The sequence below is a fragment of the Podarcis bocagei genome, assembly GCF_964188305.1.
Source record: "Podarcis bocagei genome assembly, chromosome: 2".
NCBI lineage: Eukaryota > Metazoa > Chordata > Lepidosauria > Squamata > Lacertidae > Podarcis > Podarcis bocagei.
The window spans coordinates 55,579,911-55,593,981 of record NC_138126.1 but is presented as its reverse complement, the minus strand read 5'-3'; the positions used below and the strand labels follow the sequence as shown (position 1 = coordinate 55,593,981).

The 14,071-nt window shown below is 42.1% G+C and overlaps 1 protein-coding gene across 2 annotated transcripts in view; it reads left to right on the top strand.

Annotated features, from left to right (window-relative positions):
- Positions 1-14,071, top strand: part of SHISA5 (shisa family member 5) — a 38,893-nt gene that overhangs the window by 7,721 nt on the left and 17,101 nt on the right. The window contains exons 2-3 of one of the 2 annotated variants that reach the window (XM_081185168.1): positions 6,017-6,179; positions 8,576-8,641. In XM_081185168.1, the coding sequence (XP_081041294.1) occupies positions 6,017-6,179; positions 8,576-8,641 (229 nt within the window). Of the gene's footprint in view, positions 1-6,016; positions 6,180-8,575; positions 8,642-12,657; positions 12,807-14,071 lie in introns of those variants that run through there. The other variant, XM_081185169.1, reaches the window with a different exon arrangement.

Here is a 14,071-nt window from a genome sequence, read left to right as displayed (position 1 = left end):
CAGTCACAAAATGGCTATTATGCAGCATTTGCATGATTTTCACATAGGTTGTCCCCTAGCTACTATCAACTTTCAGATTACATCTGTTTTTCATGCACTGAATTGTAGAACAATCACCTATCCAGCACTTTCCAGTGCCACCATAGCAAAAGAACATTGATCCAGGTCATTGTCCTCATTGATTTTTACAAGGCATCTCCCCTCCAAGCCACCATCGAATTAAAAGAGGGTCTTATGAAGGCAGTCAAGAATGGGATCACAAGTTGAACCTACACAATGAATTGAACCCACACAATAGGTTTGGCATGTGCCCCAACCTCTGCTCGCCACAGGGGAAAATACTGTCGGGAGGGTGGGTGTGAAGTAGATCACAGAGGGAAGGAGAGCAAAGCCACAGGTGTAGAGGTACCATAATTTTGCCTCACTGAGTTATTTAGTTGGGTAGAGTTGCAGAACTGCTCCCCAGCCAGTCAACCCATTTCTGTGGGGTCTTTACAAAGCAGATCCCTGAGAAGATTTCCAACCCCTCCCCACAGAGCTGGGTTGGAAGTATGATGGCTTTGCTGCTGCTAAAAACAAGGAATGCCTCCATCTTCTGTCTCTCCCCGCCCCCGTTTCTACAAGATAAGAAAGCCTATGAGCCTTGCTCCTTTGCCAAAAACAGTCTCCTCTGTTTCATCTCCCGCCACCCCTTTCCCCGCATGGCACCCATAGCCACTTGCATTTCACACACACACATTTCCCATTTCACAAACCACATCCACCATAGCTCATTGTCTCCTTTACTCTGGCCAGAATTTCCAAGGGAAGGAAGGAATTCCAACCAGAGAGAAAGAAGTAAGGAGAGAAGAGCAGTGGCGGGATGAAGAAAGCCTTCGGTCAACTAGCCAGTTTTTGTTTCTGTGGGTTCAGGCTTTCTCATGGATGCCAGGGAAAGCCTTACTGGGTGCATGTGCACCCACAGGGACCATATGTGGGGGGAGGGGACACCACCCAGCCATAGTGATTGCTTTTGCAGGATTTCACCCTTGGGATACCTCTCTTTGGGAGCCACCAAAGCTTTCAATATGCCTCTCTGTCGGAAGTAAAATGCATGTTTTAGTGAAACTATTTATCTTTTCTTAAGCATCCTGGGTTCAAAATAATATGTGATGGACTGTAGGAAGGGTTTAACTTGCTCCTGGCAATTGCTCTCTAAATTGAACCCCTGGCTCCCCACTTTGAATATTTAATTGATGATAGTGATGATGATATTGAGACAGACCAAGCTTCATCAACTAATGTATCTGCTGCTATAATAGGAATATAGGAAGCTGCCTTATACCAGATCAGACCATTGATCCCTCTAGCTCAGAACTACCGGCACTGACTAGCAGTGGATCTCCAGAGATCCAGGCAGGGGATCTCTTCCAGCTCTACCTGGAGTTTCCTGGGACTGAAGCTGGAGACTTCTGCATGGCATGTGTTCAGCCACTGAGTTATGGCCCTATTTCCCCATGGCTACAATCTTTAGAAAGATCTTTAGAGCCTCAGGTTCTTCATGAAATGGGCAGCATCAAGATGTTAGTCAAGATGTTATGCAATGTGATTATATGTAAAAGTAATAAAAATGATTATATTAAAAAGTTAGTACTTTTTAATCAGCTTGGTATCTAATACAAAATTCCATGCCTAGCATAATTGTATCTATCTTGCTTTCAACTACAGGCCCACCCAGACTTCCTTTTGCACCATGTTTTAAAGCTGTGTTGAAGCAGCGCTTTAAAATTTTGCCCTGGCACTTTCCACAGGAAGACACTCGTTTTAATGCTGTACCAGAGCAAATGGCATTCCATGGAAAACCCAGTTGCCGTTTTCTCTTAATTCAGTGGTGAAATATGGGATCCCAAAACCCCACACTCAAACACGGAGCTTATGGCACAAAAGGTGTAATGGGTGAGCCCTCCTTGACATAGCTCTGAGAGACAAGCAAGGAAGACCTTTGATTAAAAAGCACCTCCACTTCAAATGCACAGGAAATAAAGCAGCGGTGTGGTCTGGTTCCTTCCTTCTCATGTGCAGGAAATGTGTTAAAAGGCAGCAGCTTGAGAAAAGGGGAATAGGGGAAAAGTAGCAACTTTTATTTCCTTCATGCAGGCAGCATCTCCTAAGTGTTCAGTGTTGTCTTCCTGGTCTACAAGAAAAACAGCCTGGATTAGACTAAGAATTTATTAAGATACCTTTGAATTTCAGGAGGAATTAGGAGACAATTGAGGATGCCGCCATTGTGTTTTGAAGTGATAATTTATCTTTTTCCTCCTGTGTTTTTTCTATATGCTTTATCAGATCTATAGCAGCTCATTGGCCCATGCAGTATTTTAGTCTGTTCCTTTAAATTGACAGCATTTCCTTAGGACTCATAGCTGGAATCCAGTGATCTGTACCCCCACCCCACCTGCTCTGTATAAAGCAACTTTTGTGCAGAGAAACAACAAGATGTTGTAAAAGCAAAGTACAAAAATCTAGCCCATTTGGGACTTAATGTCATTTAACAGACCAGGATAACAGGCCAGAATTTGATTATCTGAACCAGATCATAGCATTCAATTCAGAGCCTAATTAGACATTTTGTTAAGCATGTGCTTGCATTCAACATGTAATTTTCAGAAATGCTAATAGCATCCCCTGGTGGGCTGATAATTGGGATCGCAGTGGGAAAAGTGTCCTCAGTGTCATGTCTACTTTAGCCCTTATAAAGGATTTAGAGTCCTCTCCAAAGTATGCAAACACTATGGGCGCAATCTCTAGAAATGCAGGCTTGTTGACAGTTGTTATAAAAGGCAGAAGGTTGTTATAAAAGCACATGTACCCACTATGGGAAACAACTGGAAAAAAATGTTTATGTCTGGCCTGGGCATAATTAGCTGTTCAGGGCAGCTAACACAATCAGTGCAAAAATCATTAAGCAATAAGACTTGCAGCCAGGCAACTGTGTGAAGGACAGCAGCCTAAACACCATAGATAACAAACCCCAGATTACTTCAGTATCAATAGCAAACTATGACTGTTTGGATGGACTCCCTCCTTGAAGTCTGAAAGGCCAGCAAAAATCTTCTTCAGGGAGTCAAAATCATTGGGGCAGTATTGCAAAGTTTCTGTGCCTGCTGGCCACTGCTCTTGACTTCTCTAGAAGAATGTTAGAGCTGTAGTAGACAATTTTCAGAAGTGGGGAGACCAGCACATGGGAAGGGCAGCCAAACCTAATGTGCACGTGTTTGTTAAACATGCACTTGTCAGTATGGGTGGGAAACTTTGTTTACTCATTGGAGTGCAACCACTCCCCCCCCCCCGCCTACATCACTTCCACTGTAGGAGCTGGACTGGGGAGGGAATCAAAGCAGTGGGGTGTTGAGGGGTTAGTTTTGCTCCGGTCCTCCATGCACCCCTTCACACCTGTGAATATTCAAACTGACAGATACATGTTAAACAGACACAGAGATGTCTGACTTGGTCCTTGAATATGCAGTTTCCAGGCCATGAATACTTTTAAATATTGTAATCAGTGCCTTCAGCTAAGCCTGGAAAATAACTGGCAGCTGATGTAGGTTTGAATTAAACATTGCTAATTATAGTTGTCTTGCTAGTTTGCTTTACAGCGTTTAATCATATGTGTCAACTTGTGGAAAGCAAATCTATTTTTGAGTTTCATTTCAATTAAGTTTGAAATAAGCAGGAAGAAACCAGTGCACAGTGGTGGACCCTTCAGAAGGCTTAGAGCTCCTGCTTATCACAACAATAATGGAGTGAGAGAACATTTCCCCCCAGTTTGAGGTTAATGTTGCAATCCTGAACAGACTTGGTAGAAAGTCAGGTTGATTCTTTACTGTTTGGCATGTTTCCAAGTAATATCTTGCTGTGAGGTTCAATCTTTTGAATTACCCAGTTTATGTCTGGCTGCGGTATTAGACTGGATGAAGGCTGATAAACTGAAGACAGAGGTATCATGAGTGAGTGTATTATCTGTCTAGAGAAGTGGGAGAAGTGGTCTCATCCTGTGCTTGATGAGATAACACTCCCGGTTCCTCCAAGAAAAAGGTTTTCACATTGTGGGATGGCCCTTGATCTATCTATCTTATTAGAAGCATAGGTTGCTTCTGCAGTATAGAGTTCCTTATACCAGCTAAGGCTTGTGGACCAGTGAAAACCTTACCTGGACAGAGACAGCCTGGCCTCAATTAACCTTCTCAAGGTTAGACTAATGTAATGCACTCTGGTTGCTTTTGCAGATGGTTTGCAATGTCCAGTTAGTGGATTACTCACTGGGGTTGGCTTCCCTGTCCATTTCCAGACCCAATTCAAAATTCTGGCTTTCACCTTGGTGGCAGCTGGCACTGTACATCAAGATGCAGATAGCTTTCTGTAGGTGCCCCTACCATCTGTGGTGAGTTTGGTAAGCCACCAGGAACTAAGGGACCTTTCCAGTGCTTGCATCCTAACTATGGAGTGCTCACTTCAAGTTCAGAGCATTCTGCCTGGCACTTAACTTGTTGTTATGTTAGACATAGGACAGAACCTTTGAGATGAAATTTTAGACCTGTTTGTTGCTTTTCCCTGTCTTTTGAGATCTTGCTGCCTTTTAGGTTTTGTGCATTTTTAATAATTGTTTGGATCTGTTTTATTTGTAGTTTAATTCTGCCCTAGCAATTTATATTGAAGTGTGATATTAAAATAAATAAAATAAAATAGCTGTATTTTGTTGAGCTTTTCAGGCCAATATATTTTGGGACTATCCAGAAGTACCGCTTCAGGCTGATACCTTGGAAGAGATTTTATTTCTGACAGTGTTTAAAAACTGATGATATGTTGTTGTTTTTTTAATTTTCAACTGATGTTTCAGATTAACAAAAATACTTGGATCCAGTGAGCAGACTCCCATTCTTGGGATGCTGTCACTGGCAGAAGAAGGTGAAGTGGTTTTTTGCAGAATCCTTCTTCCTGTTGGCCCTCCTGAAATGAGGTTGGGCAGCCCTCCAGAACAGTGTGAGAGATGATGCAGGGGTGCACAGGAAAGGAGAAATCAATGATAGTTACATTCTTCCCCCACGCCCACTTATACCAATGGGAGTTTCCACTGGATTGAAAGCTGTTCAGTGAATGGAAGGAGCCTTTCCTTTTGTGGAAGAACAAGTCTGGATTCAAGCCAAAGACTTGTGATATCATGATTGCTCCTCCAGAAGAACAAACAGCTGCTTTGGAAAAATTATGGGGAGGAGAAAGGCAAGGTTGGATTAGCCATCTCCATTGACACCATTGTTCTCCAGTTCTGGAGCCCCATACAGCAATTTTTTAAAACAACAACCATGAGACCCCGATCACAGATCTCCCACATCATTTTTGTTTGTGCCCTTGACTCAAATTACAGCAGTAGCCTGGGAGATGCATCACACACAGAGAGTCTGCAAGACAGAGACAGAGAGAATACTCAAGGGCTGTCTCAAAAACCACACTTTAAGGGCAGAATATAAATGTTTAAGTAGTAAATAGTGGTTTTCTGCTCTAGCCGATAATCAAAGCAAGAGAAGGCTGAACTGGTGATGCAGGCAAGGACTATATTCAGAAGTTTCTTTTAGCTGCCCAAACCAAGGAGGTGGTAGCAGCCATTTTTGGGCACCTAGCTGTTTATGCAGATAGCACTTCTTTGGTAACAGATTGTTTCTTTCACGATGGATTGTAGAAAAATGTAAGCCATGTAAAACACACAATGCTTGGCAGCTCTCCCCCATATACATTTCCCTCACGGGTTTTACTAGATGCTCATAAATACTACTTTCAATAACCTTTTCCTTCTGAATGAGATCATTCTCTTCCTTCCAATGATGTACTATTTAGGGTTACAATTATGCAGGAGTCAGAAGCTTGTGCATGTTGGTATATAATTTCCAGGAGAGCCAAATAAAAAGAGGCTATGCTGATTTGTAGTGAATTTGTTGTGGAACATGTGTAGCGCAATGACTTGTTTGTTTGACTTTATTTTCAGGTTTCTGTGAAGACTGCATAGAACACACCAATTTTAATGGAATTCTGATATCAGCAATATCTTGTCCAGCATTCTGCTGTGGAACTTGCAACAAGCGATATTGCTGCTCAGACGTCATGCAAAGATTGGTTAAATATGAGCAACTTGTATGTGATGCAGAAAGGTATGACTGGAGACTCAGCTCACTGTGAAAGTTTTGCTTGACACTTTGCATATTAAATTGCTCATATTGACTTGGATGCCACAGTTAAAACTGAATTCTGTTGTGTGCCCATCATACCTGCGTTTTCTTTCCTTAGGGATAATTTTCAATTTTGTCGACAAAAATCTTTAGAAGTGTAAGATAGTCTTCATGTCCTTACCTATCTTGGTTTATAAAAGAGACCAGGTCTTGTGTGCCTACATGGGTCTTGAGGATTGAATTGCCTTCATACAGGGAAATGTGGTTCTACCCAAGTTTAAGATGGCTGTGCTAAAGCCATTTTATTTTAAAAAATCCCCCTTTGACCCAACAATGTTAGATAATGATAGGCCATTGTAAAATGCTCAGTCTTTGGAAAGCTGCTTGAGCACATTTGTGCCATTTCAGTATCTTGGATGAAATGGATTATCCAGTTGTATTTCATTCCGACTTCAGAATGGGGCCAAGAGGACTTAGGCTGCCTTATTTGACAATCTGTGCCAAAAGAATAGATTTTTTGCTGGGGCTGGGTGGGGGGATGGGGGAGAATGCATCCCTACCAGTTCTACTGGTCCTCATAGCAGTTTTTTAAATTAAAAAAACCCATTATTGATAACGGTATATTTCTAGACCACCTGTCAGAGATAGGTCTTTGGGGCATCATTCTGCAATATGTCCTTTCCGGGAGGTCGTCTGGGGGGGACTACTGCTCAACATATTGGCCATTGCCCTATGGCAGCCTTCTCAGCCCAGGCAGCAATATAGGGTGGTGGGTGGTGTGTTGAGAGACACATTCACCGGCCTCCTCCTTCTCAGGCAGACACAGTCTTCCTCCCACTCCATTATCAGCCACGCACACTGCCACCCATGCACTCGCCCCCTGCCTTCTCAGCACACAGAAATGGAGAGGTTTAAACCTCCCTTCCCAGACCATGGGAAATCCCATCATGTGCCGCCTACTCTCTAGTTAATTGGTGCTGGGAACCAATAAAGGAGCCATGAGCTCCTCAGCTTTTCCCAGAACCGCTGAGCTACAGAAGGAAAAGCTGCAGAGTGGGATTCCAGTGACCCACTGCATGTCTTCCCGCTGCCTAGAAATCTGATTCTGGCAGTCTTGCTACCCTCAGGGTTTATAAATTGAAGCTTAATCCAGACAATAGGTTCTCTTTGTGGCAGGGTTAGCCTTTCCTGAGGCATGGTGGTTTCTGCCTGTTCCCGAAGGAGTAGCGCTCACTTTAAATTTTAAGGTTTGGAGTTTGAGGGGAGTCCTGGATGGACCTGACCTTGCTGCTGTGGCCAAGGGGGATTTGACCCAGTGCCAACTGCTTCCCCGTTTCTGGTGAGGCCAGACCAAATCATAGTGACACATGCTTGGTTACAGCAAGACTGTAGGCTATTGTACAGGGCCTTTGAAGGTTCCATTTAGTTCAGAATGCAGCAACTCTGGTGCACACAGGAACAGAGCTTCATGTGCATATTGCACCCATTTTAGAACTTTTGCATTGGTTATTACAAACACAGCTCCAGACATAATTCAAAATGTTACTTATTACTTATAAATCCCTAAATGGCTTGGGTCCTGAAGTACTGTCTCCTCCCATGTAATTTCCCCATACGCTTAAGAACTGAGGAGAAGGGTGCCCTTCCCTCTGTCGGGTTGCGGGTGACTGCTAGGTTGTTTGGAATGTGTGAGAGCCATTTTTGTGGCTCTTTTTTGTGGGGACAGCTGCATACCAGCTGCATATTTCTCTCCTGTGGATGGTTTGTTTGGCTTTCTCTCTTCTAATGTTCTACCACCAGATGAAGAATATTCTAATTAGGCAAACCTTTTATGGGCCTTTTAGTATCTTACTGTGATGTTTTAGTTACCTGGCTTGCTGCTTGACTTACCATGGTGTTGGGGGTTAGAGGTAAATGTAAACAATCTTGTTTTGTTTTGCATTTAGGGATAAAATTTAGTATACATGGGGTGCTTCAGCATTTAAAGGTGCATCTTAAACACAGTGGCTTGAATCCTAAGTGAATGGAAGGAGGTTTACAGGAAAAAGGTTATTTACTCAATTTAGGGTCATTCCCATTCTCCCAGCAGTTCCCTGGGCCCAATTCCACTTTGCTCAGGAGGTCTAACCCTTCACAGATGTTTGAGAGGCACTGGAGGGAGGAAAGGATTAGGAAACTTTCACTCATCATAGGCTCCCGGCTAATTATCTCTATTTTCAATGGAAAAAGCTCCCCTTTATGGCTGAGAAGCACAGTTCTCCATGTATGACTTCCCTGCACTAGATATTAACGCCACGTGAATAACATTGTAAAGAATAGCTACATAGGATGAAATTATTGCTAAACATTAAAGTCTTACATTTGTTTTTATACTACAGCTTAGATCCAGATCTCAGCTCAGAGATGTACAAATCAAACGACTTTGGCTTCGAGTCTCAATCCAGGTAAATAAGTGGTTTTATGTACACACATTTAACTAACGTAATATCTGTGATACATGCAATTGTATGTATTCTTATCATTCTTTTCTTTGGTGCTCACTCGTAGCCAAGTAAGAGTGTCTTCCATAAACATGGTTTTAACAATGAGTCCATAAGTGATTGTGGTGGCCAATTCTGGATCCACACGTCCTTCCACAGTGGGGACATTGGTTTCCGGGTGGGAGTTGATCATGGTGTGGATTTGCCAAATCTACAAAATTCTTATCATATGTTACATTAGAAAGCCATGCTTCATGGCATATGTAAAAAGCTGTGTTCACAGGGTGCATATTTATGGAGTTTCAATATACCTGTAGCCACAATTAGAAATCTTAAGACTACTTGTTGTGGAATACTCTCTTTAAATTCATGTAGCATGATGCTGGTATAAGTTGGTGGTCATGAACTCTCAGATTCATGTAAATGACAGTCTTGTGATTTAATGAACAAGTTTTGTGTTGGCATTTGTCTACCAAGCCCTTAGACACTTCTGATATACAGTGGTACCTCGGGTTAAGTACTTGATTCGTTCTGGAGGTCCGTTCTTAACCTGAAACTGTTCTTAACCTGAAGCACTATTTCTGGGTTAGCGGAGTCTGTAACCTGAAGCATATGTAACCTGAAGCGTATGTAACCCGAGATACCACTGTATTGCAAAGTGTCATAACTACTCTTCAATGTTGTCTTTTTCTGTTGAAGGTGAAAACTAAATCCTGGAATGGGGAAAATCCTTATAATAAGTGACATTTCATGCTGAGAAGCAAACTTTTTACAAGCCGTAACTATTTCTTGTTGGGTGTTAGTTTCATGCTTTCAAGAACAACAAAGTGGCAATTTCCACCTATATTAAAATGAACATATGAAATCGGTTCATTGGATGAATGTTTTGAGTAGTGATGGATGACTGAAATACTGGTTAACAAATAGGGAAGCTCACAAACACCTACGGCAGAATGCAATCTTCGTTTTGCATGGGGGTTAAGTTCAGGACTCACACATGCATCAGCAGGGCCCATGTAAAGTGTTCTGTCCCGCCCTCATTCCACCCCTTGAGTGACATTTTATTGTCACTTCTGGGTTTGGCACCATGCACGTGTACGCAGTCGCACTTCAGTCGGATGTGCGTCCATTGGTCATTGCCTGTAGTAATCTTTTATCTAATTTAGATACAGTGGTACCTCGGGATGCAAACAGGATCCGTTCCGGAGCCCCGTTCGCATCCTCAGTGCAACGTAAGCTGCGACGGCGCGTGTGTGCGGGTCGCGTTTTGCTGCTTCCGCGCATGCGCGTGATGTCATTTTGAGCGTCTGCGCATGCGCGAGCGGTGAAACCCGGAAGTAACACACTCCGTTACTTCCAGGTTGCTGAGGAGCGCAACTCGAACGCGCTCAACCCAAAGCACATTCAACTCGAGGTATGGCTGTATAGCATAAAGTGCATTCCTCGTTGTAAATTCCTCATGTAGGCATTTGGGAGCAAGTGATCCTCCACAGCTGTTCTGAGGAGGCTCTGCTTATTAATACTCACTGAAGGGGGAGGCCCCACCACTGTGTGTGCCTTGTGGTATCTCACCCCCACATTGCCAAATGCATGTTGCTCAAATATCTTGAACTTTCATTCAATCCCATTGGGAGGAGAAGGAACCTGCAGTGATTGTGAGAGGAGGTGCCCCTTTATCCTTGGGGGCTGCATGTGGTGACAGCTTGTTATTACTTCCTGAATCTGATCTGTGATCTTGCAAGGCAAAAATGACCGTGAGCTGTGGCATTGGTTGGAGTGGAGTGCCTGGCCTTTGGCAGCAGAGAGCTTACCTGCATGTTGGGAGAAGTACTTCTCCTTTGTGGAGGACTCTACATCCTGCTGTGGAGGGTGCAAGGGAGAAGAGGGCCAGAGCAGGATAGTTCAGCTAGGGCACAGTAGGCGTAAGGAGATACAGAGGCAGGTGTGGCACTTGGGCATGAACAGCATGTGTTTTCCCTTCCCTTGCTTACCTGTGTGGTGTGCTCTGTCCTGGTACCCTCAGTTGTTGGACTGGAGTGTGATGTTGGCTGCTTGTGCCTGGGGTCCCAACATGAAGTAGCTGTTCAGGCTTTGGGACAAGAAATGACAGCAATGTGCTCATGCTCCCTTGTGTTCCATATGGCCTGCCAATTTGCGTAAGGTGCTTCCTTTGTGAGCATACTGTCATTTCCCCTTCTCCCTCACCAGAGCAACCTTGTGAGCTCTTAAGTGTACACAACATGAATGAGTCCAGAGAGAGATACGATCCCACACTGAACACCTTGTTATCTGAATAGTGGTCTCCCTGTGTGAGTTTTACTGTATATACTGGTGGTGTGCTATGATCAGGTGCTGATTCAGTGATAGCAACAAGTCCAGGGTAGGCATCAGTGTGGGGGTGACTCTCTTGAATTTTGTTCAAGTTCCTCTGGAGGGAAATTTCCTGGGCGAAATTGGGGGCATTAATGCTTCTGAATGCGAGTTGCTGGAAACCACAGGAGGGAAGAGTGTTTTTGGGCTTGAATCCTGCTTGCTGGTTTTCTACAGGCAACTGTTCAGCCACTGTAAGCTCAAGATGCTGGGATAGAAGGGCCATCGCTCTGATCTAGCAGCATCTTCTTGTGTTATTAATTAAAATGTACAGGTATATTTTATTATGAACCTTTTCATAATATTCCAAAACAGGATAAAAAAATTACCTTTGTAAATCTGTTTGTAAGTTTCATTGGTGCTATTATAGACTCTGCTATCTTTTTATACTAATCTAGGCTTAGGGGTGCTTTTTTTTCTTCTCCCAGGATTTTCTTCTTCCAGGAAAATTTCCTGTAAATTATCCATGGTGGTATTTTGGCCCATAACCATTTCCGTTTTAGTCATGTCAGCTCTTGTTGGAGCTTGTTTACCCAATACAAAGATCCCAACTTTCTTATCCAATTCCATGATTATTAAGGACATTTTGCCAATTAAGCCTTTGTCTTGATCTGATATTAGTAAGATTTCAAATGCTGTATTTCCTTAATAAGCATGATAACGTCTCTGTTACTTGAAAATATTGTTATAGTTGTGGTTGAAAGTCAGTCATCAGATTAATAACTTCCATATACAATTTTATCTCTTGCCTGGTTATTTATTTATTTATTTTTGTTGAAGCCAGTTCTGCTTGGGACCATGGTGACACTTCCAGTTTTAGTTCTTGGTTTTAGTAATCAGTCACCTTAATGCAGACATGGCCAAACTTGGCCCTCCAGATGTTTTGGGACTACAACTCCCATCATCCCTAGCTAACAGGACCAGTGGTCAGGGATGTTGGGAATTGTAGTCCCAAAACATCTGGAGAGCAGAGTTTGGCCATGCCTGCCTTTATGATATACCGTATTATTTTTATTTTTAAAATGGCTTTTTTTTAAACATTGTATACCACCCTGCTAATAGATGCTATAGTGGTATAGAAATACTTTTATAAATTAAATCAATAAATATAACATTTATTTATATATCACAGGATTTCTTTCCACCCTTCACTATTAGGTCCAAGGGCAGATTACAACAGTATAATCATATAATTTTAAAATTAGATAAAATAAAGTTAATAATACAGTAATGCAATTTAAACAAGAAGCCCAATAATTTTCCAGTTTAAATTTTGTGTGTAATCTCAAAGACTAGAGTAAAGAGGGGTGTCTTCAGCATCTAATAGCATCTGTAGAGTAAATAGACTAGATATAGCTTTTGGGGGGATGGAATTTCACAATCTGAGGGCAGGCACAGAGAATATGGCTACATTTTAGAATTGCTGGATTTCCAGTTATACAAAAAGCTTGAGCAGAATGCATTGAAGCCATTGGGCAGTTTAGGATGACTCAGTTGTGCCTTATATTGTTCTGTGGTTCAGGGTGAAAAGCAATGCTCTGTACCTTTAAGAAGGCTTTTTTGAGCAAAAGTAGGTGTGACCAAGGAAGCCTGCTATGCTTTCCTGCTGATGTCACTGACAACGAAACAGCACATATCTACCAGGCTTCAGTACATCTGCAAGAAAGCAACCAGTTTCGTTTCTGAGTGAAAAGAAACTAGAGGACTTGAGAGAGAGAAAGAATTTGGGTTAAAAGCCTTTGCTGAGAACAAAAATGGGGTAAGCTTTGCTTGTTCTGTCTGCAAGCATATTGTCTCATGTTAAAAATGGGCAAACATTGGGGATAGCCTACATAGCTTTAGATTATGTAATTGCAAGAATGTACAGGGATGGTGCCTATCAATTAATCCTTCTTATTTAAGTTTTTAGCTAGCCATATGTAAAAGCAAGTAACTTCATGGGAGCAGTGTGGTATGTACATTAACTTCCAAAAGAGATAATTTCAACCTGTGTAATTCTTATTCTTATCCATTGAGCATGTAAGGCAGATGTATTAACTGAACGGAAACAATGAATCACTCCTTAGCAGCTTGTCGCTTCCCCTTTTCTCAAAAAAATCCGTTTGGAATTGATTTTACTAAAGCTTTCATGGAACTTTTCACTGAAGCTGATGCAGTTCACTGAAATGAAACAATGTTTAAATAAAAAAGAAAATGTGTTTTTAATCCTTCATGCAAGAAGTTGTTTCCGCTTTACTGTTCAAATATTACAGCTTTTGAACTATTTTACTTAAATAAAACTGAAATGTTTTGCATGGCAAAACCATTTAACTTTGTGGTAGTAATGAATCTAAGCAGAGAAGCATTTATATATGTTTAGATATGCAATAAAGCAGGTTAATAAACACGGATTACATCATCTTAAAAGGAATTGTAGCAATAATGAATTTATTCTTGTTGTTAATAGTAAATAAATTTGGGGGCTACACTGAGTTATCTGAAAGGTTTTGAATGGCAAAGTGTGGGGGCCTGCAGTAGAAACTTTTTAGTGGTAGCTCCAAAACTGTGGATTGATTTCCTTGCTGAGGGGCATACAGTATTGCCAAAACAACATTATAGTCTTTCAGGGGGCAAGTCTTTCAGGCTTTTGGAGGTGAGAAGGTGTAGTTAATTGAGGTCAGCCTATGGTACCTGTTGTTACCTTAACATTGTTTTTGGTTTTCCTTTATTGTTATTATTTATTATTTTCGTAACTTACAAGAAGAGTCTCAAAGTTACATGCAGCAAATTAAAAGTGCAATAAAAACAGCAAAGCCGTGCATGGTGCTAAAAGTGGCCATCCACAAATAACCAGGAAAGCTAGGAAAATATCCCACGCAACCAAAAGATGAACATCAAGAACATGCTAGAAAATCAAACCATGCCAAGGTCCAAATTCCCCAAGAGAATAGGATGGACTTTGCCTGGCACCCACAAGCTGACAGTGCGGTGCCACATGAGCCTCCCTGGACTCTCAAAGCCATCTGGGGCTCAAGTTTCTTGCAA